Source organism: Heliangelus exortis, chromosome 5 (assembly GCF_036169615.1).
Source record: "Heliangelus exortis chromosome 5, bHelExo1.hap1, whole genome shotgun sequence".
In the NCBI taxonomy this organism is placed as follows: domain Eukaryota; kingdom Metazoa; phylum Chordata; class Aves; order Apodiformes; family Trochilidae; genus Heliangelus; species Heliangelus exortis.
The window spans coordinates 32,793,315-32,813,910 of record NC_092426.1 but is presented as its reverse complement, the minus strand read 5'-3'; the positions used below and the strand labels follow the sequence as shown (position 1 = coordinate 32,813,910).

The following is a 20,596-nucleotide window of genomic DNA, read 5'->3' as shown; positions in this document are numbered from 1 at the left end:
TTACATAGCCCAGAAATTTATTGAATATTTGCTCAAATACATTCTGCATAGAACTGCTCTGCTTGCTTTGTTTTGGTGCTCCCAAGAAAGATCATTAACAGATGCACTGAGCTGTAGTCACCATTTAGGAACTGTTATGTATGAAAACTTTCAGCATGGGGCTGCAAACTCCTGCTGGCCAGATCTGTTTCTTGAACTTGACCAGAAAGCTTCACTTGAAAAGATTCAATTTCTGTGAGCTGCTGCATCTAATATTTAGAAGAGCCTTTCACATATTGGTCTTAAACAGCAAAACACTTCAAATATTTGCCTTTGAAGTTTTCAATACTGGAAATACTTAGTCCAGAGTGTTTGCAATGGGGTCTCCAATTTTTCATATGGTCTCTCTTCTAAATATCCCAGAACATTTAGTCTTCAGTTTTGGCTTCCATTTCCTCAGCATCATCATCCCCATCCACTTCAGCATTTTCCCTCTCCAGTCTTTCCAATTGCCTTGCAAGTTCAGTCTCATCTGTGTCAGTTACCACCTTAGGCTGAAAAAAACCAAATCCAAAACAGAACACATGGCAAAACGTTATTAAGAAAGACCACATATATTTGTAGGCTGTGACTCTATACAAAGAGCAAGAGATAAAATACATCCTTAAGCCACTCAATAAAAACCAGCAAAATTAGAATTTTTTGCCATTTAAGGCACACAGAAATGCAAGGGTTTAAGTTTTTTAATATGTTTTTGCTAAAACTTCTCCCAGCACTACTGGTCTTGCTTTACTTCAAAGATGTTGCGAGGAAAAAGCCTCCATTTTAGAATGTAATGGGTTCTTACCTCCATCTGCACATTAAAGACACCTCTCTTCTCCTCAATTTTTTCTTTAATTACAGCCATGGCTTGATTCAGAACTGACAGTCCTTCAGTTCTCTCCAGTGTTGTTGTAGTCATCACATAACGAGGAGGGGCTATCAGATTAATCTGTCACATTGTCAGGATTAGAGGAAAAAAATAAAAGTCAAGCACATTCAGTAACAAAGCCAAAGAAATAAAAGCCTCTTGGACAGAAATAGCAGACAAGAAAGCACAACAGTCTGTCTGATTTCCATCAGCAGTCATTTCTACACAATACATTTATTTAGACAAATACTGTTAAGCAGAAAGAATATCCACTTTGCAAATCACTAAGATAGCCTATCACATAATTTTTCAATTAAAACCCTATGATGACCAGTATATTGGGGTTGGTTTTTTTTTTTGCTTTGTTTTTAAGAAAACTGGATAAACTTTTCCTTTTGTTACAACAAATAGTTATAAGAAACCATTTTCAAAGAAGTACTTTAAAGTTTCTTGAACACACTTATTCAGTAGTGCACTCAACACCCTAAAATTGTTGGGGAAGAAAACCTAAGTACAGTCGCCCTTTGATCAACACTCAAATATATGTGGAGCAAAAGTTCTTACTTAATCTTTTATATGAAAATAAAATTTCTTGCTCCTTACCTAAGGCTACCTAAAGGAGCAGTAGGTATGTTGCATGCCAATACTAGTTTTAATAAATTGGACAGAATAAATACATTTTCTTCAGCTGGGGAAGCCACAGTGCAGTCATGGTAACAACTGTCAGCACACAGTGGAAAGGAAGGGTGTCACAGACCTGCTAGAGAAGAATCAGAAAGCAAGCACGTGGCTTCCCAGCCTCAGCTACATGGCTGTGACACTGCAATTACTTGCTACTGGTACCTGAGGGCTTAGACATCTTTGCTTTGACTTCTCTATTAAAAGACACTTACTTTAATGGGCATGTTCTCTGTGGAACAGTTCAAGCCTGCTCTCAAAGCTTCTTTTACTGCATCTATGCCTTCATAACCATAACAGGCCACCTCAATATCTGGGACAGAGGAATACAAACAATAAAACATTAAAGTCATCCAAAGCTGCTGAACCACTAAAACTTTTTAGCTTAAACTTTATTAAAAGCTTTTTAGCATCCAATATTTATCCACAATGAAAGTCTCAGTAGATCCCAAAGCTGAGGAAAGTATTTTACTTCCTCTACTTATAAACTGAGGTAAAAGTCTTCATAAATTCTTCAGACATACAGCAGTCTTTTACATTGTACTTTGAAAAGCAAAGATATGAAATTATATACCCACATTCACTCACCTCTCACGTAATAAACTCAATGGCAGTAACAAGGCATTTCACATGGAGAGAGTAAGATACACAAGCAAAAAATACCAGAGAAAATGAAATATCTATCAGGAAAAATGAAAGTTGAAAAAGAGCACTTTCACAAATTCATGTAATTGTCAGCAATTACAACAGAGGCATCACTTGAGGAGCACTGGAAACTTTTTTACATTTTTTTTTAAGGTAAGTTATATTAACATATTGTTAAAGTGATAGCTAACTTGAGCTTTTTGTAGATGCTTGGAAATTACAGCATGGACTAGTACTGGTCCTATCTGTAATACATTGACTAGTCTAAAGACAACGATTTCTTTATCTGTGTAGCAATGGTGCAGTACTGAGCTACACACAGCCTCACTCTTAGGTGACTAACAGCAACCTGCTAATTCTCAGCTGTCACAAACAATTTCACTGAAGAGCACTCAAGTCAGCCTCAGGAAGAGGCTACAAGGCAATGGAAAATTCCTATGCTTGCTTTGAAGACAATTAAAAACAATTTAGAGCATCACAACAAAGCAAGCAGGTAAGTAATCATTAAGCATCGTTAAGTAATTTTATTTTCAAAATGACTGTAGTGCTGTTTAGGTTAGCAACCTCATTCCTTGTGATAATCAAATCCCACTGACATTTTTGTAGCCTATGTAAACTCATGGTGGTTTAAAGTAATAGGTAAAGAATTTTTCATTAACTTACTTTTTGCGCTCTCTCCTTGACTTCAATATGATGTGGCTTATCTATCTCTCCACAGCAATCAATGAGTGCAACTGCTCTTCAACACACCCTTGCAGAGCAGGGGCAATTTCTCAGTCTAGTTAAAAAATGTGACTCTGCTACATTGACAATCTTTTTAATGGCATGCATGCTTTTAGGCTGCTCAGTTAGCTGTACAAGCAGATTTACAGTTTTAAAGTATGCCTTCTTAAGTAGTGAGGTCATGTGCTTCTTCTGCCTACACTGAGATAATAAAACCAGCTCATGCACTTTATGAACACATTAGAGATGCACTAGGCTTGAGCTAATACATCCTGCTACATGGTCTGCCAGTTAGAAACACACCCAGAGAAAAGGTTTTCACATGTTCCTGGAGGAGTTACTAAGTCATGTGCTATAGCCATGATGACAGCGAGATCAATAATCCTGTTAGGGAATCAATTAACTTAACACTTTGATGAAAAAGGGTATTGTGGATGCAGTAATAACTATGAAATACTTATATTTATTGTGTGCCACTGCAATATGATAAACTGCATTATATATCAGGACAACCACTTTGCACCCCAAGGAATCTGAAATTTGGGGGCAAAATAAATGCCAAACCACCTTGAACTTCAGCAAAGTAGCCACATAAGCATTTTGCAAGCAATCCTTGATTAAGATGTCCTGATTCTAAACAGTTGTACTCAAATATTAGCACTATGAACCACTAATTTTAACTGAGTTTACAGCTTGAAAAAAGACAGACTAACTTAATTGTCAAGATGTGTTCAAAGAACACATGGGGAGGACTCACCAGCCCGGATTTTGACTGCCTGTGGCGTCAGGCGTCTGTTAATGTTGTCAATCAACACACGTCTCTCTTCCTCTGTCAGATCCAGGCTGTCCAGGATTGCAGGGTCCCTGAGACAAGTTACACCAGAGTGGAACACAACACAACATTAACTTCTGGAACTATTTCAATGTTCTTATAATCCTAGCTATTTACTAGGCAAAGAAAGCAGGGAAATTTCTCAGGAGTGCATTGAAATGCTGGAATAAACACATCTGTTTCTAATATTTTCTATAGGAAGCTAAATAAGCAGTTTACTCAATCTGGTCCTGGAAATAAATACCTGAATGTGTTTATTTAAAGCAATGGAATGATTTTGTCCAGTTCCATTCAACATACAAAATGAGAGAAATGTCAAGTTTCTTGGTATTTATATTCCCTCCAATGTGAAGATAAACTCATGTCACATTGAAAAGAATTTATGATAAAGTTTTTGAATTATTTTAATGTCTCATTAAAATGCAAGATTTTTGTCATCCTACAGAGTAAACTATACTCATGTATTTTTAACATCAATGAGATCACAGATACTTATCTGCTGGCTGTATTCTTGGCTAGAGAGAGGATTCAGGGCTTTTAAATATTCAGGAATTTTTTTGAGTTAAGATATGTTTAAAGAGCCCATGTAACTATAGATTTTTGTTCTTCTATTATACAGGTGTTTAAGTATTTATCAGTCAGAGAATTATCTGGAATTCCTTCCACAGCAATGTGCACAGTTCATCCTTCACATGGAAATTTACTATGATTAGAAAATATAATTATTATTCTGTGAAACAGAACACATTCAGTCTAAATGAGAATATAAGTTGTTTCTTCCCTAAAAACAGAGATAGTTTCCAGCCAATCAAAATGCTACCAATTGCCCTGCTTCTTGAAGTCAATACAATTTCTAAAATTTTATTACTGCCATCTAGTGTTCAACTCAAGTTTATCACATACATTTATGTGCTATAAAATAGTAAAAATGGGAATGTTTATCAATAATCTATTTTTGGATTGCTGGTTTCATGATAGAAGCTTCAGAGGGAAACCAAATAGGTTAATCCTGAAAGTAAATGAAAGTATCAGACTCCATAAAAATTAAGAACAATCTATCTCAGTGTATATTTCTCTAGCATCCCAATTTCCATCTCCTTCTGTTCATAATTCCATTTCTAAGTTCATTATTCCATTCCCATTATTTATGTTTGGAAGTGTAGAGAAATAACAAGACAGCAGAAACTCTTTGCCTGTGCAGTGGAAGAGTGACAGTGAGCTATGAGTAGAAATATCTTCAGACACAGATTTGGGTATTTTTGGTAACATCTGCTTGGGACCAAGAAGAGGCAAATTCTGACAGACAAATCAGTATCAGTTCTGCTTCTTCTGCTAGAAATGTCATACTCATCTGTAGCAACAGAAATCTCTCCAGTGTTTGCAATCATGCTTCTTTTATATTCAAAACACATTATTCACCAACGCCTCAGTATTTCTCTGTACCAAATTCAATTACTGCTTTTAAAAATCTGACTTGCTCAGAGTGGCAGACTCAGAGATGGATAGAACCAAGTCAGCTCTGAGCTTCCTTATCAACAGCACTGGGAACTTGAAGAAAGCAGTAAGACAGAAAAACCTATAATAAGCAACTATGTAAGAAAAACCTACAATTGTAAGCATTTTGACAGATGTCAAAATTTACTGGGTTTACTTGACCAGTACATTCTACCTACTGACTCTGGAAAAAAAGCCCAATCAAACCCAAAGAACATGGTGATGGATCTATTCCAGTAAACACTTCTCTGCAATTTGAAAAAAGTGCCTAGAAGTAGAGAAGAGAATATGTCCTTACGAGACTGCATGCTTGAAAGCATCATAAGCACCATATCCTGGTCTTTTGTACTTGTCATCAAAGACCCAGGCAGTTCTCTGGAACAGACTCTCAAGCTGCTCATCCTTTGTGTATTCCAAGACTTCTGCAACATGGCGAAGGATGCTGTAAACCTGGAACACAAAAGCAGAGTTAAAAAATCCTAAACAAATACCAAAACCAGACAAAAATTTAGAATCAATAGTAATTTTTAATGTTAAGCCTTCTACTCAGAAGAGTAGGACCAAGCAACAGTAAGGGTGGGAGTCAGTAACTTAACCAATCTGTATTTCTTTAAGAAAAGCTGTCCAGTGTGCAAACCAGCATGTACTTTGCATTTGTGGTCATTAAAATATACTCCCTTTACATCACAAGTTTTCAGCTGACAGCTTACTTGATCTACTCATTAATTAAGCAGCAGCTTATCAGAGCACACATGGACAAAGGAACTGGTTATTTATATTTGAATGGGTAAATGAGAATCAGAATATGCCTAATAAATGAGAACGATGCTTTATTTTCATATTATCTTATGTCTATGCACTTTGGTTGCTCAGGAAAGAAGATGGAAAGAGACAGTGCCTGAATACAGCAAAGCAACTTACAGTCTTTGATTTTGTGAATTTGTCTTCACATTTGATTGCCTCCTCTGGAGAAACTCTTCTTTTTGACAAATCAATATAACCTGTTGGGGAAAACCATTTTGACAGTGTCAGGCATTGTGCAAACTATGCCTAACTGCTTCAAGAGACATGCATGAAGAACAAACACTGGCTCAGGATTTTCCCCTTGCCTACATTGGCTCTATCTGTTTCTACAAAAAGTAACAAAACCAGACCTTAATTATTTTATTAAAGTATGATCCAAATTAGAATATGAAATTACTCTTCCAGCTGTAAACATACTAGATAATTTTTTGTATGGCATTCTTAAAATTGCTGTCCTAATGTTTTCCTCTGCAAACTTGGAAGAAATTTGCATAACATTTCAGCAATCAGTGATCCTTTTCTCTGTTGCTGTACACAGCTATGGCAAAAATCACACCAGCCTACAAGCTTGATACATATTTTTGTAGTGCTTGACTCAGTTTCATTCTGGCTGGCACTCCATCAATTTAGCTCTGAACAGTTTCCTAATACAGAAGGGCCTGGCCTCAAATTCTGACTCTAAATCCTTTGATACCGTTTTGGGAGAACTGTTGTGAAAAAAACTCCTTCCCCTTAGTAAAGTTGAAAAGGCTTTCCCCTACTTTTCACAAGCAACAGGTTCCCAAAGGATTCAATGAAAGATCACCATATGAATTCCAGATCTATTTCTCTGTTGATATGAGAACAAAATGAAATTGTAAGGGGAAATACTCCTTCATTAGAGATGCTGGGAAACTTACTTCACTTCAGATCTCTCTCAATTAAGCTTATTCTCATCTGTCTGTCCTCCCTGCTTCTTCTTACCCTACCATTTATTATTTAATCCCAGAGCTCAGTGCAGTCTCAGAAGTATTCTAGAAAAGTGTGTTACCTGAGCAGCACCATACCAACAGGCAGGCTTCTAGAAGATGTGTTCAGTGTTTTTTATTTTGTCTTTATAGTTGGTGATAGATTTTAAAGATTGCATGGAAGAGTATTATCAAAATTGCACATGTCCTATACAGAAAATATATTTTATAGATATTTACAGTAAAATATTCAAATGTTCAGAAGACAGGAAAAGAAAGTTAACTGCCTGTACACTCTCAATTTGTGACCTACAGAATTAATGCAGCAGAAATAATTACATACATGTGATCTATTTTATAGCCAAGATTCCAGGCTTCTTAGGGAACAGGATGGACTGTGAGCATTCAATGCTCACCATTCTCATCTGTACACCAGATTATTCTTCTCTTCAGTCAAGACACAGAAAATCTGCATGTATTATCAAAAGGAAACTCCACTTCGCTATGGTTTGTTCACCAAACACTGAGCTGGTAAGGATCCACTTAAGCAAAACTTTATTCATGTGACTGACCTTCATTAACCTAATTCCTAAAGAACACAGAGGAAGAACGACTGAATCAGATGGCAACATGACGGTCTAGTTTGCTTAAGAACCTTAAAAAAGAACCCTTGTCAAAACCAATGAATACCTGAGCTGCCTACTTTATCAGCATTTTTCTCCCTGAATTTGACCTCCAAATACCTTTCTCTTTGTCTACTCTTATGACCACGACACACTCGTTCCTCCCGATGCGGATGAGTTTGTTGATGGAGCGGATCCGCCTCCGGGAGAGCTCGCTGAGGAGGATCATGCCCTCGATGTTGTTGTACTCCAGGAGGCTGACGTAGGCTCCCATTTCAGCAATGGACCGGACGTTGACCATCACTACATCTTCCACCTCAGGAAATTTGTGCTGGTAGAATCTACAGCTTAGTCCTGGCATTCTGGAATTTGAGCAGAAAGATACCAAGATTTTATTTCACAGTACAGCGCTGCCTTCTCCTACCAACCTGGTAAAAAAAAAAAAAAAAAAAAAAAAAAAATCAGCAAGAACTGGTGAGGATAGAGGAACATTGGTACAAAAATTGCAAATTAGGAAAAGGCTTGTGCAATTCATACTTTGGTTTTATTAAAAATTAAATTTATTAACTAGTATTTTAGTATTGCCACCACGATTTGACAAGATGCTAATTTTCTGCATTGAAATAGAAAAAGCTTGCTAGCCAGACTTTATTATCCACTTGATATGCCATACCTATCCACAGCACACTGCAGAGAATTCAACTTGTGAAAAGGTGGCACTGTGCACCTTGCAATCATCTAAGTTCATAAGGCTGTGTAAAATTTTTAACAAGACATGAGAGAGAAGTCTGCAGTGCTCACACAGGTATTTCTGTCCACATAAGACAGCACACGAGATGCTGAGAAAATAAAGAGGTAGAGGGAAGTTTTTGTAGTACTGAGAAGGAAGACTCTACACTCCAGAAGATGACTTCCTAAACTCAACACAAGGTGTTTGCAATAATCCTGTAAGACCTGCTCCAAAGGCCACCTGTCAGCAAATAAAACAAAGGCAATAATCAGAACTAGCCTGACATGAATGAAGCACCAAAAAGGAAAAAGAGCACCCCACAGCATACTGCTAGCCAGGAAGAAAACAAAAAATATCTGAAAATCATTAAACATTCAAAAAAAGTATAAACTTAACACTTCATAACCACATCATGATAAGAAGGAACATTTAAGCTGTTTCATTTTCCTGAGCATGAATCCACATACTGATCACTACAAACCAGGTTGGTTCAGTTCCTTTTTAGTTTCCTACAGAAGCAGGAACCCGAGCTGCAGTCAGATGCATTACTCCTTTAGAAGGTTTGCTCTATTCACCATTTTGAAGTCTTACTCTTGATCTTTACAGCAGTGCTAATGCTTTCTAGCTATGTGAGAGTTTTCAAGGGGGGTAAGATGGTAATGCCAAGTGGCTACACACACTCAAGACACACAATTCAGAAGTCTGTGGCTACTCCCATTACTAACTTTCAGAAAGGAGAAATGCAGACTAATATTGTAAAACCACTCCTGGAAAGATTTCAAATAACTTCTTAAAAATCGAAGCCAAACAACTACAACACTAACATTAAAACTTCACATTTCGCTTTTCTAGCCACTCAAGGCCGTTAAGCTCAATCCTATAGCTCTACTTATGAAATACAGAATAAGGGTATAATGCAAAGCAACAGACCCCAACCACAGCAAGCAAACACTGCAGACACACAAGGCAAAAGCTGCCCTGCACACAAAGCATTCTGCTCCTCTCTACAAAAACATAAAGCTTGTTTAATTTGGTCTCTGTGGAAGACACTCAGGAGCAACACAGTGCCCACAGGGATAACGCTTGATATCACCTTTCCCAGACGCGAGAAACGCCTCAGCAAAGGTCTTAAACCTCTGGGCCTCTGTGGAAAACTGAAAACTTCTGACCAGCCTCTCCTCCGGCCGCTGGAGCATCGCCGATTCTGGCAATGCCCAACGACAGCTTCAACACCAGTGAAGGGAAGCCCAGGGCGCCCAACAACGGCTGCGGGGCCGGGAGGAGCCCATCCCTGGCACAGCGAGGCCGAGCCAGCCGGGCCCACCTTCCAGGCAGCGCGGCCCAGCCCTCCTACCCGAGCCCCCCCGGCCTAGGGACCTCGCAGCTGCGAAGCCGCTCCCTCTCGCCCCGCCCGGGCTGGGCCCAAACGCCCAGGCCCAGCTCTCATCCAGGCCGAGTCCCTTCCCGACCCGTCGGGCCCGGGGCTGCGGCCCATCCCGGCGGAGCGGGGTCCAGGCCGGGGGCACGGCGGGGCCCCGGGGCGCGGGCGGCGGCGGGTGCGCAGCCGTTACCTGGCAACGGCCGAGGGGTCCCGCTCTGCGCTCGCGAACCGGAGTCTCGCGCTGGTCCCGCGCCTGCCTCAGCGTGCGCCCGACCGCCCCACTGCGCAGGCGCCAGCCCGCCCCGCCAAACGCCATACCCCAGCGCCGCGCCGCAGGACCATAGAGTCTCGCCGTGGCGGCAGAAAGCCGTCCGTTGCTAGAGCGCCTCCCCGGGACTAGACGCTGAGAGGGAGACGGGCGGGCAGCGTCAGAGACCTCCGGGTGGCACAAACGGACGCGTGAGCCAATGACGTCACTTCTTTCCCGCCCCTCGGGGGGCACGTGACCGGCTTGACGGCATCCGGGTGCTGCCTGCCCTAGGGCGCCGCCTTGCGCGGGGGCGGGGACAGCGGCAGCGGGGCCGGGTCAGGTGACAGCGGGGCGGACCGAGTGGCGACAGCTGCAGCGGGACCGGAGTTGCGGGGATCCCCGCCACCGCCACCGCCACCGCCATGTCGGGCAAGGACCGCATCGAGATCTTCCCCTCGCGGATGTGAGTGTCCGCCGGGCCGCTCCGCGCGTCAGAGCGGGCAGAGGAGGCGCCGCGGAACGACCGCCGCCCCTGCTCCCGCCGCGCCGGCTGAGGGGGCGCGCGGCTGCCGGGCCGCCCCCGCGCGCTGATCGGTACCGGTGCGGCGGCCAAGCCGGACCGGGCCTGTGCCCCGAGCACAGCCACGGGTGCGCCCGGAGGTGGGGAGCGGGGCCGGGCCCGGGGACGCTGCCGGGGCGGGAGCTGCGGGCTCCGGTTCCCCGGCGGGCTGCTGGGCTGGGGGTGATTGTGTCCGGTGTGTGCCCGCGGCTGCCCCTGCCTCCCGGGAGGATCTGCCCCGGGCGCTGGGTGAAACACCGGGGCAGGCAGCTGAAGGCCGCTGCTCGGAGCTCGCTGCAGCTTCGGTTCTCAAGCCCCACTTGAGGTGTCAGCCGCCAAAGGGCCGCCGCAGGGTCCAGTAACGGGGAGCAGGCAGCTTCCAGTGGCAGGGGATACATTTAACATCACAAAATCAGTTATTTGAAAAGAAAGAAACCCTAGACTATAAAAGAAAAAAAAAAAAATTCACAAATCGCACCATATCTTCCCTTAACCTTTTCATAGACAATAGTGCTGTACAAGAGGTTGGGCATAAAGTGTTAAAAAATAAGGAGGAAGTAAAATGCTTAAAGTGCAGTCAAGTTATTTTCCAGATACTGACAGGAAGCTATTTGTCATTAAATCATATGTCTCCTGCCACAGCCTGAAAAGGTTCCAATGTTGGAACAAACACAAATGAGTGAAACTGATTTTCTAATAAAATTGCTGTTTTGATAATGCTGTTCAGTTTCTCTTCAGGCCTTTCCATGACTGGAAGACTTTGCCTTCAGGTGAAAGGTTGTTTCAAACCTTGCATAAAGTTGGGTTGATGCCTGTGTGTAGTCTTTAGAAAAAGGTGCCTCACAGGACAGAAAACCTTAGATGTAATGTAATAATTATTCCCCTGAGTATGAGCTCAGGACATATGAAGTAACAGTTAATATGGGAGGATTCATGTGTTACATAGTGAAGGTTCTGTTTTGAAACTTGGTTCAGAAATAAATTATTGCATATTCTAAGTCATCTAGTCTCACTCCTGCTCTTTGATAGTGTTCTTTTCATTCAGCTTACATCTTCAGTCCCTTTTAAAAGATCTGTTTTTGTGGGCTTGATATGTCATTGTGGTGAGAAAGTGGTGATGCACAAAGGCTTCATGTTTCCAAGCCTGGTTTCTAGTAAGGTAGTTGACAAATAATGTGGTTGATGATTTAACAGGAATGTCAGGGTGATAAAATAAAGATGGCTTGCTTCTGCAGCAGTTTTTTTGTTGTTAACTGGCAAAAGAGAAATTTGCAAAGTCTGGTGTTGGGTGTTTTTTTTGTTTTGTTTTGTTTTTTTAATCTTTATGAAGTGGCTTGCTGGTGTGGGCTTCTGTGCTGGGCAAGATGAGTTACAGAAGCTGCTCCTCAGGCTCCTTGACAGTAAACAAGACTTCATTTAATGCAATCTTAGAACTGGTGAAATCTTGTTTGAACTAAATGGTCACCCAGTTTCTGGCAGGTGGTGAACAGAGCAAGCCAGTACAGGGTGGTGACAGATATGCTTGTTGTGGAAATACAGAATACAGCTATCTTTTCACTCCTTAGCTTTTTTTTTTTAATAAACATTCAGAAGGTAATTGTGCTTTTCAGTTACAAGTATTTGGTAGATATTAATGGAGCTATTCTCATCACATGACACGTAGAAAGCAATGGATTCCACTGTGTAGGTAGAATCTTAACTGCACTTACTTTTTCCAAAGTCAGAGAGGAAGTGCATAAGGCTTCTTTGTGAAAAGAGTTGACTTGAGTATTGTCCTTTTTGTGTGGTGGCTCCGTGTAGAAAGTGGCAGCTTAAGCACAGCTTGTGTTTTTTGCAGTATCAGTCCTGCTATTTTAGTTGCCTTTAATCAGAAAGATTCTTCAGATTAAAACATACTTGAAAGCAAAGAGGAGAGCAAGGTTTGGATCCTTCTTCAGCTTCCAATTCTGTATGAAAATCCTGTAAGCATGTTACTGGAAGTGAAACATACACAGTGCTACAGCCAGATTACTAATACCCCTTCTAGGTTCCTACTGCTTCTCATTGTCTTAAGTAGCTTGTAAATCCCTTGAGCAGCATATGAAGACACAGAATCATTGTACTTTCTGGGTTTTTTTAGACCAGAATGTAAGACTGCCATGTCCTAGAGCTCTGTAAACTCAGCACACAGCATAACACAGAACAGTTCTGGTCCTGGGAAGAATTTGCTGTGTTGTCTGAATCTGAGAAGATCTCATGGCAGTGAAAGCTGAAAAGCAGTACAGCTGTCAAAGTAGCAGTGGGTAGTTTGATTTCTAGTACTTGATAAGTCATCAAGAAAAATGAGAACTTTTATTTCCTATTATGGAAATGCTGAAAAACAACTTGTCAGTTTTCCCATCTTATAATCTTGTACCTCTTGCTGATGATGGAGATAAGTATAATGAATTCCCTTGATTTTAAATAGGAATATGAAATTCTATCCTGAAGTGGCTATCCTGGTGTAATGCACTGATGTTTCTTGGGTGCTTCATATTTTCAATCATGTCATGTCAGAAAACTTTGTGTAAGTTTTTTCCTACTCCCTTCTGATGATGCAGGGCATTGTTGTTTGCTCCTCTGTTTAACAGGGCTCAGACCATCATGAAGGCTCGTTTGAAAGGAGCACAAACAGGTCGTAACCTCTTGAAGAAAAAATCTGATGCTTTGACACTTCGATTCAGGCAGATCCTTAAGAAAATTATTGAGGTAGGTGAATTATAATTTTTCTCTTTGAAAATTGATTTGAAATTTGGCTGTTCTGTCAGCTGTGCATTCCCTAACTTCATTATTAGGGTGGAGGATAGGACAACTTTGTGGATAACCTGTTTTTTTTGGAGTGAAGCTAGTGAGGACAGATGAGCAGAATTATATTTTCCTGGCTGCAATGATGCAGAAATTTTATGAAGAGTTAATACTCTTCACCTCTTCCCAGCCAGCCCTAAGCTGTACTTTCTTTTGTGTCCCAAGTTCCCTATCATCTTTATTACATGGAATTTTCTCTGATGATGTCAAATACTTGAGGAGTGGAATTAACATGTTCTGTACCCCCTTTTTTGTTGCCTTACCTGACTTGCAAGGATACTGCAGATCTGAAATGCAAAAGGATTAATGATGTGCCTTGTATTTGCTGCCTCTTTTTTTGTGTGTGTGTGTGTGTGTGTGTTTTAAAACAGACCAAGATGCTGATGGGTGAAGTGATGAGAGAAGCTGCCTTTTCACTTGCTGAAGCAAAGTTTACAGCAGGAGATTTCAGGTGAGGACTGCTGACCCTATGGATGTCCTATTCACGGGAAAGATCAATCAGCAAATTGGAAAAATGTGGAAAAAATGGAAAAAAGTAAAATTCTTAAATGCACTTTAATAAGGAAAAAGGGAAAAAAAAAGAGTGGACAAAGTAGGACAGGATGAACTGAATTCCTCTGGGCAATGGTGAGAGACTGCAGGAGAGAGATAATTTGCATGATGAAAATGTGTACTCCCTTGGAAGCTAAACAAAGTGGGAAGAGAAACAGAATTTACTTTGTGTACAAATCCTTGATTTTAGAAAGCACTGCTTTTTGCAGCTTGGATTCCAAAATGTAGGGAAACAAGAATTTATAGCAAGGAATTGGAATATTTTTTATCTTGATTGTTCTTGTGAATTTGAGAGCTGGATGTAATGTGTTATTTTCTCACAATAAGCCATACAGAAATTTTACTAATGTCATATTTCATTGGTCTCTCACCAGGGCTAGTGAGGGCTATGTGTGAGAGGAGAAGAGGAGAAATAAATCTTTTTTCCTCGAGTAGGATATTTTTAAATTGCATTTTAATAAATGACAGTTCTAGCTAGGGTGTTGTGTAATTCATTCAAGTGTGTGTAGATCTTGTGGAATAAAGTTGAGGAAGTGTTAATGATTCAGCTGATGTTACTCCCACTTGATGGGGAAGAAGAAAGTTCTCAGACACAGTAGTACTCTCTGTGCTGCTGGAGAAAAGTCTGTTTGCCCTTCCATTTGGATCAGGTGCTTTTTCCTGTCCTAACCAGTCACAATGTTTAGCTATAAACAAGTCACATTCCATCTGGTAAGCAAACTGTAGTTCAATAGAAATACAGATGAAGAGTTGGCAAGAGTGACCTGCTCTTGGGAGACCTTAAACCACTTTAGAACTCTTCCAGATTAATTGTTGTACTAACTTAAGTGTGTTCATATGATAGAGTTAGTGGGTTAACTGAAATTTTCTGAAAGAACAAATAAATACAAACACAAATTAACAAAATATTGTGGCCTTCGTTTGCATTAAAGCCTTGAAATTCTTTCACTTCTGTTGTGAAAAGAATTCTCACAGGTTGGTTAGACTCACTGTTATTATAATACTTAAATAATTGGCCAGATAACTAGCTACATTGAGCTGTGCTTTTTACACTTGGTGTAATACATTTCTAAAGTCACATTTCACAGACTCTGCATCTTCTGCATTTTCAAACATTGCTGAAAACCTATTTCTTTCAAAGCTTCTGTGTTAGATTCAAAGTGTGTGCAATGAATTGCAGAGAGAACTGAGCTGAAGACTATTTCCAGATCTCTACAGCTGTTTGATAACTACTTCATCTTGTAAAGAATGATGACTTAATGAACTGCTTCACCTGTCCTTAATGAGATGTGTTTTCATCCCTGCAGTACCACTGTGATCCAAAATGTGAACAAAGCTCAGGTCAAGGTCAGAGCTAAAAAAGACAATGTAGCAGGTAACTCTTTTCCAGACTATGAGTATGTCAATTCTTACAGAAATTGTGGGAGGAGACTCTGCAATATGCAGGAATGTATTAAAACACTGTCTCCTTTTTTTATTTATTTCTCTTATTCATCTCACAGTAGGAAAAGTTGTAATTTACTGGGGATTTTTACATGCAGCATATGATTTTTATATTTAGTTACCTTATAACATTAAATGTGGGTAAACTGCAATCCAATTTCTAGATCTTTAGACAAATCCGAATTTCCACAGAGCTTTACTGAAAAACAGATCAGGAAATTAAGTATCAAATATCAAAAAAGCTTCAGGAGATTAAGTATCAATAAAATTGTTGATGAAGAAAACAAGAACAAATAAGGATTGAATGCCTAAAATATTACTTAAGCAGAGGGCATACATTACTAAATACATACATAAAAATCTGAACACTGAATAGTCCAAAATACTTCCCTGAATTTCTTACCTGTCTGTATCTGGGATCTCAGTACAATCCTGGAGTTCCTTACATGTCAGAACCAGCATGACTTAAAGAGTTCCAAGCTATATAGAAAGATATTGGGAGCAAAGCCTCTGAGCTTACATAGTTTATTAGAGGTAAATGGAGTAAAAGTGGAATAAAATTGTACTTAATATTTCTAAAATCCTTTATGTGTTACACACATTCTCGTTTGCTTTTGCCAGGTGTAACCTTGCCAGTTTTTGAGCATTACCAGGAAGGAGGGGACAGTAAGTACAAACCAAATTATCTTCTTACATGTACTTTTGTCTGTTTTAAGCTAATTCAAAAATAATTGTCATGACAATAAGTCTGTTTATGTCATAGGCATAGGTGTACTTGCTTTTTCTGTATACCTGCTTCCTTTTTAATTTCCTAAATCAGTGAGTTTTTCAGATGAGGTGAAGGCTTGTCTCAAATTACTAGGTTGAGACTGGTTGGTCTTACTGTGGACATGCAGAATGAGGGTCTGCAGTTACATAAACCCCTATAAAGACAATTATTAATGTACAGAGGCTTTACCCTGTCAGTTGCAGAGCTGTATGTATACCAGTAGTTTGTAACATACTAATTTTTATCTAGTAGGAAAACACATCAATAGCAATAGCAACTATTTTTTTTTTTTTTTCAGGCTATGAGCTGACTGGCTTGGCCAGAGGTGGAGAACAGCTGGCTAAGCTGAAGAGGAACTATGCCAAAGCTGTGGAGCTGCTTGTGGAACTGGCCTCCTTACAGGTGGGTGGGAGATGAAAAGAAGGGGATCATTGGTATCTCAGTGTTCTGAAATGAAAGTAATGGAGTCCCAGTGATGGTAGCTTAATACTTTGAACTGTGCTGTACTGCTGTAGTCACAGTGCTGTACACAGTGCAAAGCTTTTCCAGCCATAAAATGGAGTTATATTACCACTTCAAAGTCCCTATTCCTTGATGCTAAGAAGACATTGTCTTTGGGGAGCTGGTATCTGTAACACTAATGTGCAGTGCTCATCGTGCTACTGACACGGGTGGAAAAAATTCTGCCTCTATGAACAATGTATACAGTAGAGTACATTACACTTACATTGGCTTTTGTGTACAGAATTGATGGAAATGCTGAATTTGTCTTGTTGTGTATTAATTATTTAATTCCATTCCATCAGACATCCTTTGTTACTTTGGATGAAGCCATTAAAATAACAAACAGACGTGTGAATGCAATTGAACATGGTGAGTATTCTTCCATTTGGGATGCATAGTATTTTTATGTCTCCATGCAAGATGAAGAGTGGGGTCATGGGAGCCACTCTTTTGACTGCTTTCTTGTTAGTAGGGCTTCTTGCCAACTCAAGAAGTCCTCAGAAAGCATTACAATGAAGCATATGGCAAGAAAGAACAAAAATTAATAGCTCAGTGCAATGGACTGGAGTACACAGAGATAAATGAATATATGCAAATATGAGAAAATAATCAGGAATTTGTGAGATCTTTGCTCTAGAGGTTCTCGATACAAACACATTCTGGAGTCTCTGCTTGTGCCTTTGACTTATTTGGTCAAGTCTGTTCTCTAGAAACAAAAGACAGGATGTTTCTATGCATTAAGATGTTCTAATAGTAGCATAATAGCTTCTAAAACTGTAATAATGGTGTCCATTGGAGAGCTGGTGACTTTTTCTCTTGGTTTTGGATGGGCTTGCACAGAGTAGGCATCCAGAGACAAAACTTGGTAACCTGAGTTATAGGAAACTAACCAGTCCTAATGTCATACTCTGGCCTTTCTTAATCTGAATTCCTTATCTTTCACATTCTTGATTGCAAGTTTGTTTCTTCCAATTTCACAAGTACTGCTTATGCACAGTCTGCTGTGATGCCTTTTGCTGTAGTGTCCAGGGTGCTTTATTTTAAGTTTATGTCCAATTATATTCAATCCTTATTTGTTCTTGTTTTCTTCATAAACTTAAGTTTATGTCCCACTTGTTGATAGCTGGTATTTAATAATCTGTGTGTGTATCCAGTAATTAATTTCAGTAGATGATTCTCAAGTGTCCTTTTCAGTACTTTTCATAGACTTGCTCCTATGAGCATTCAGGCCTTATCTGCAGTTTATCACTGCAAATTTTACTCTAGAAAAGGTTTCCACTACAGTTTTCCAAATAACTCTGGTAGAGCTAATAACAGCTTTCTCCTTTTTCCTGTGATTTTGACACACAGCGTGCCCAGGTCTTAAAGCTTTGTTTCATGTCTTGTATCTTCCCCTGGGATGGTGTTATATTTGTCTTCATGGTGGCTTTTTCAAAGATTTTAATTCTGTGAGTGAAAGTGCTACACTGAACACAAGTTTCTTAAAGAAGATGATTCTCCTGGTTTAGTTCTGGACTTCCTCAAGAAAACAAGTTTGTGTCCTTGTCCGTAATGAAACTCTATGATCTCTTAGGAAAGACATGAAAATTTCTCCTGGCTTACTAGGTTAACTTTAAACAAGTGTCTGTGCATTGAGGTAGGTAACTTCCTGCTAATATGCCAGCAGTCTAACAACTTCCTTGTTTATATATTTTTAGTGATCATTCCCAGGATTGAGCGTACTCTCTCTTACATCATCACAGAACTGGATGAACGAGAACGAGAGGAATTCTACAGGTAAATACCTAAAACAAGACCAGACTGATGTCTTTTTCTCAAACAGACCATTGCTCAGAAGGGACTTAAACGAACTACTCACCAAATCTGGCAGCAAACACTGTTAAACATGATCTGGTTCTTACTACACATTGAGTCACCATAAGTGAGCACTTGGAGATCTGCAATTGCTTGTCTGAAATTTACAAATGAATCCTTCCAGTAGGGTGTACATGGCTGTTGGCATGATTCTTCCAGAGGGAACAATGGGATACAGCATACAAGTGTTCTGCTTTCAGGACATCTCTGCCTTAGGCATCAGTGTTCTGGGCTACATGAGGCAAAAATGTACAACCTGAAATGAAGGAGAATTAACTTTGTTAAAGACAAGCAGAGTAGTATAATGCAGCATTGAAGGTCAAGAATGTAATTTATAGTTTGGATCAATAAATAAGTAAATCTACAGAAATGGAGCTTTTCAATGGCAGCAGCTAGCAATAAACCCCTTTTGCCATTTGTTACAGCATTTTTGTTCTGTGGGAACTTCTCCTGGCACCCTTATCATATCCAAGCTGAAAGATTATTTTGCTGCTAGCCTGGTTTATGGAAACGTATTTGTTTCACAGATAAACCACATCTCTCTTCACAGGTTAAAGAAGATCCAGGAAAAGAAAAAAGTATTGAAAGAAAAAACAGAGAAAGAACGGGAGCTGCGGAGGGCTGTGGGTGGGGAGCAGGAACCAGCCAGTCTCTTAGCAGAAGAGAAGGACGAAGACCTTCTCTTTGAGTAACCCAGCACAGGTGCTGTATATGGGGCAGGGGAGCCAGGATACACAATGTCTGTCCAATTGCAATATCATTCAGGACATGCTGCCTCAACAATACTTACGTGGCTTCTAAGGTGGTGTGTAAGTGTTGAGTTCAGTGGATTGTGGATTTCTCCTGGGAGATTAGAAATCTGGGACCTGGACTGCAATATAGGAGGAAAAGGAGACACAGTCAGGTGCTTTACTATCAGCAAAACTTTCTGTTGTGGGCTCAGCCCGTTTCTTCACTTAGTAGGAATGACTGGCCCTAGCTGTGGTTTTTGCAGGTTGTGTCTAAATTTGCCTAATCAGATTCCTTTTTAATTGTTCCCCTTCCTTGTGCAAGGAGAGCACAACGCTACTTAGGGAGGGGGATGCATGTAAATGTTCTTTACTGCTGAAGTATTAATGTTCAAGTTGCTTAAGGCAGGTATTGGCATAGCTTGAGTCAAATGTCCATAAAGGCAACTCTAGTTTTCTAACCTGTTGATGAAATCCACAGTCCTACGTGAATTTTGTTGCACAGTTGCTGTCATTGGCCTAAAACATCTACAGTTCTAATTAGAGGTTCTGCTAACTTGTGTACTGTCTGTGCTAGAAACAAGTAAAAGTTTTAAATGTTAACTATCTGGTGTATGGCTCAAGTTGCTAGAAGATGGTACTCTTAAAAGCTTGTCATGTTGATTTAGAAATAAAACCTTCACTTTATCCCCTATTCCCAACTCAGAAGCCACCCTGGACACATCTCTTTCAGCCTGTGCCCTCACTCGCTTGAGCTTTACCACTTTGGAGATGTAACCAAGGAGGCTTCCTTCCAGGCTTCCTCCTGGCACAAACACACAGAAACTCTTCTCAATTATCCAGCTACCTGTTGCCCCACATATTCATAGCAACCAGTAGGCTGGCAAGCAAGGAAGGGCTGAGCATGCAGTAGTCCATCTGTGCTGTGATTCTTCATGTCCTAAGCTGATCAGGGGAGTCTAGGAGAGTGGCTGATAAGCAGGCTGCCACTCAGGGGCTGTTTTCCTACAGACACTCATTTTCAATCAGCAAACTGAACACATGCCTTAGCAGTAATGCTGGTACATTGTCTCTGGTACTACTCCTCTCTTCAAGGCAAGCATCTTATTTTTAACATGATCCAGCCTTAAGCTGCAAATACAGGGTAAGTGCAAGGAAATTAATTTCTGTTTACGCCTTTAAAAAGTAATTTTATAATTCCATGAAGCATAAGGCTATTTCTTTTTCTTTTGAAGCTGAGGGCAGCACACTCCATACTGTGTGTTAAGTTATAGGTCCAGCTTGTAAGAGTGAAACTGGAGATATGAAAATGTTGTTACCTCTCCCACTGGATGCAAGGCTTCAGGAGGAACAGAGAACATCCTCTAG

At 40.3% G+C, this 20,596-nt stretch overlaps 2 protein-coding genes across 4 annotated transcripts; one reads left to right on the top strand and one right to left on the bottom strand.

The window, feature by feature from the left end:
- On the bottom strand, positions 1 to 10,067 carry EIF2S1 (eukaryotic translation initiation factor 2 subunit alpha). 3 transcript variants are annotated; one of them, XM_071744406.1, is made up of 8 exons: positions 9,937 to 10,067; positions 7,756 to 7,997; positions 6,183 to 6,262; positions 5,560 to 5,711; positions 3,693 to 3,799; positions 1,783 to 1,880; positions 827 to 970; positions 1 to 533 (listed from the first exon to the last, which is right to left on the bottom strand). In XM_071744406.1, the coding sequence occupies exons 2-8, from the start codon at positions 7,994 to 7,996 to the stop codon at positions 408 to 410; spliced, it is 948 nt and encodes a 315-aa protein (XP_071600507.1). In that variant the 5' UTR covers position 7,997; positions 9,937 to 10,067; the 3' UTR covers positions 1 to 407. The 3 variants fall into 3 exon arrangements, with proteins under 3 accessions (XP_071600507.1, XP_071600508.1, XP_071600509.1); XM_071744407.1 differs by lacking the exon at positions 9,937 to 10,067 and adding an exon at positions 9,459 to 9,585; XM_071744408.1 differs by lacking the exon at positions 9,937 to 10,067 and adding an exon at positions 8,532 to 8,605.
- A 218-nt stretch (positions 10,068 to 10,285) lies between these two features.
- On the top strand, positions 10,286 to 19,831 carry ATP6V1D (ATPase H+ transporting V1 subunit D). Its single transcript, XM_071744410.1, has 9 exons — positions 10,286 to 10,459; positions 13,165 to 13,282; positions 13,750 to 13,829; positions 15,238 to 15,305; positions 15,995 to 16,039; positions 16,441 to 16,544; positions 16,949 to 17,015; positions 18,344 to 18,422; positions 19,051 to 19,831. The coding sequence occupies exons 1-9, from the start codon at positions 10,419 to 10,421 to the stop codon at positions 19,190 to 19,192; spliced, it is 744 nt and encodes a 247-aa protein (XP_071600511.1). The 5' UTR covers positions 10,286 to 10,418; the 3' UTR covers positions 19,193 to 19,831.
- Positions 19,832 to 20,596: the final 765 nt, after the last annotated feature.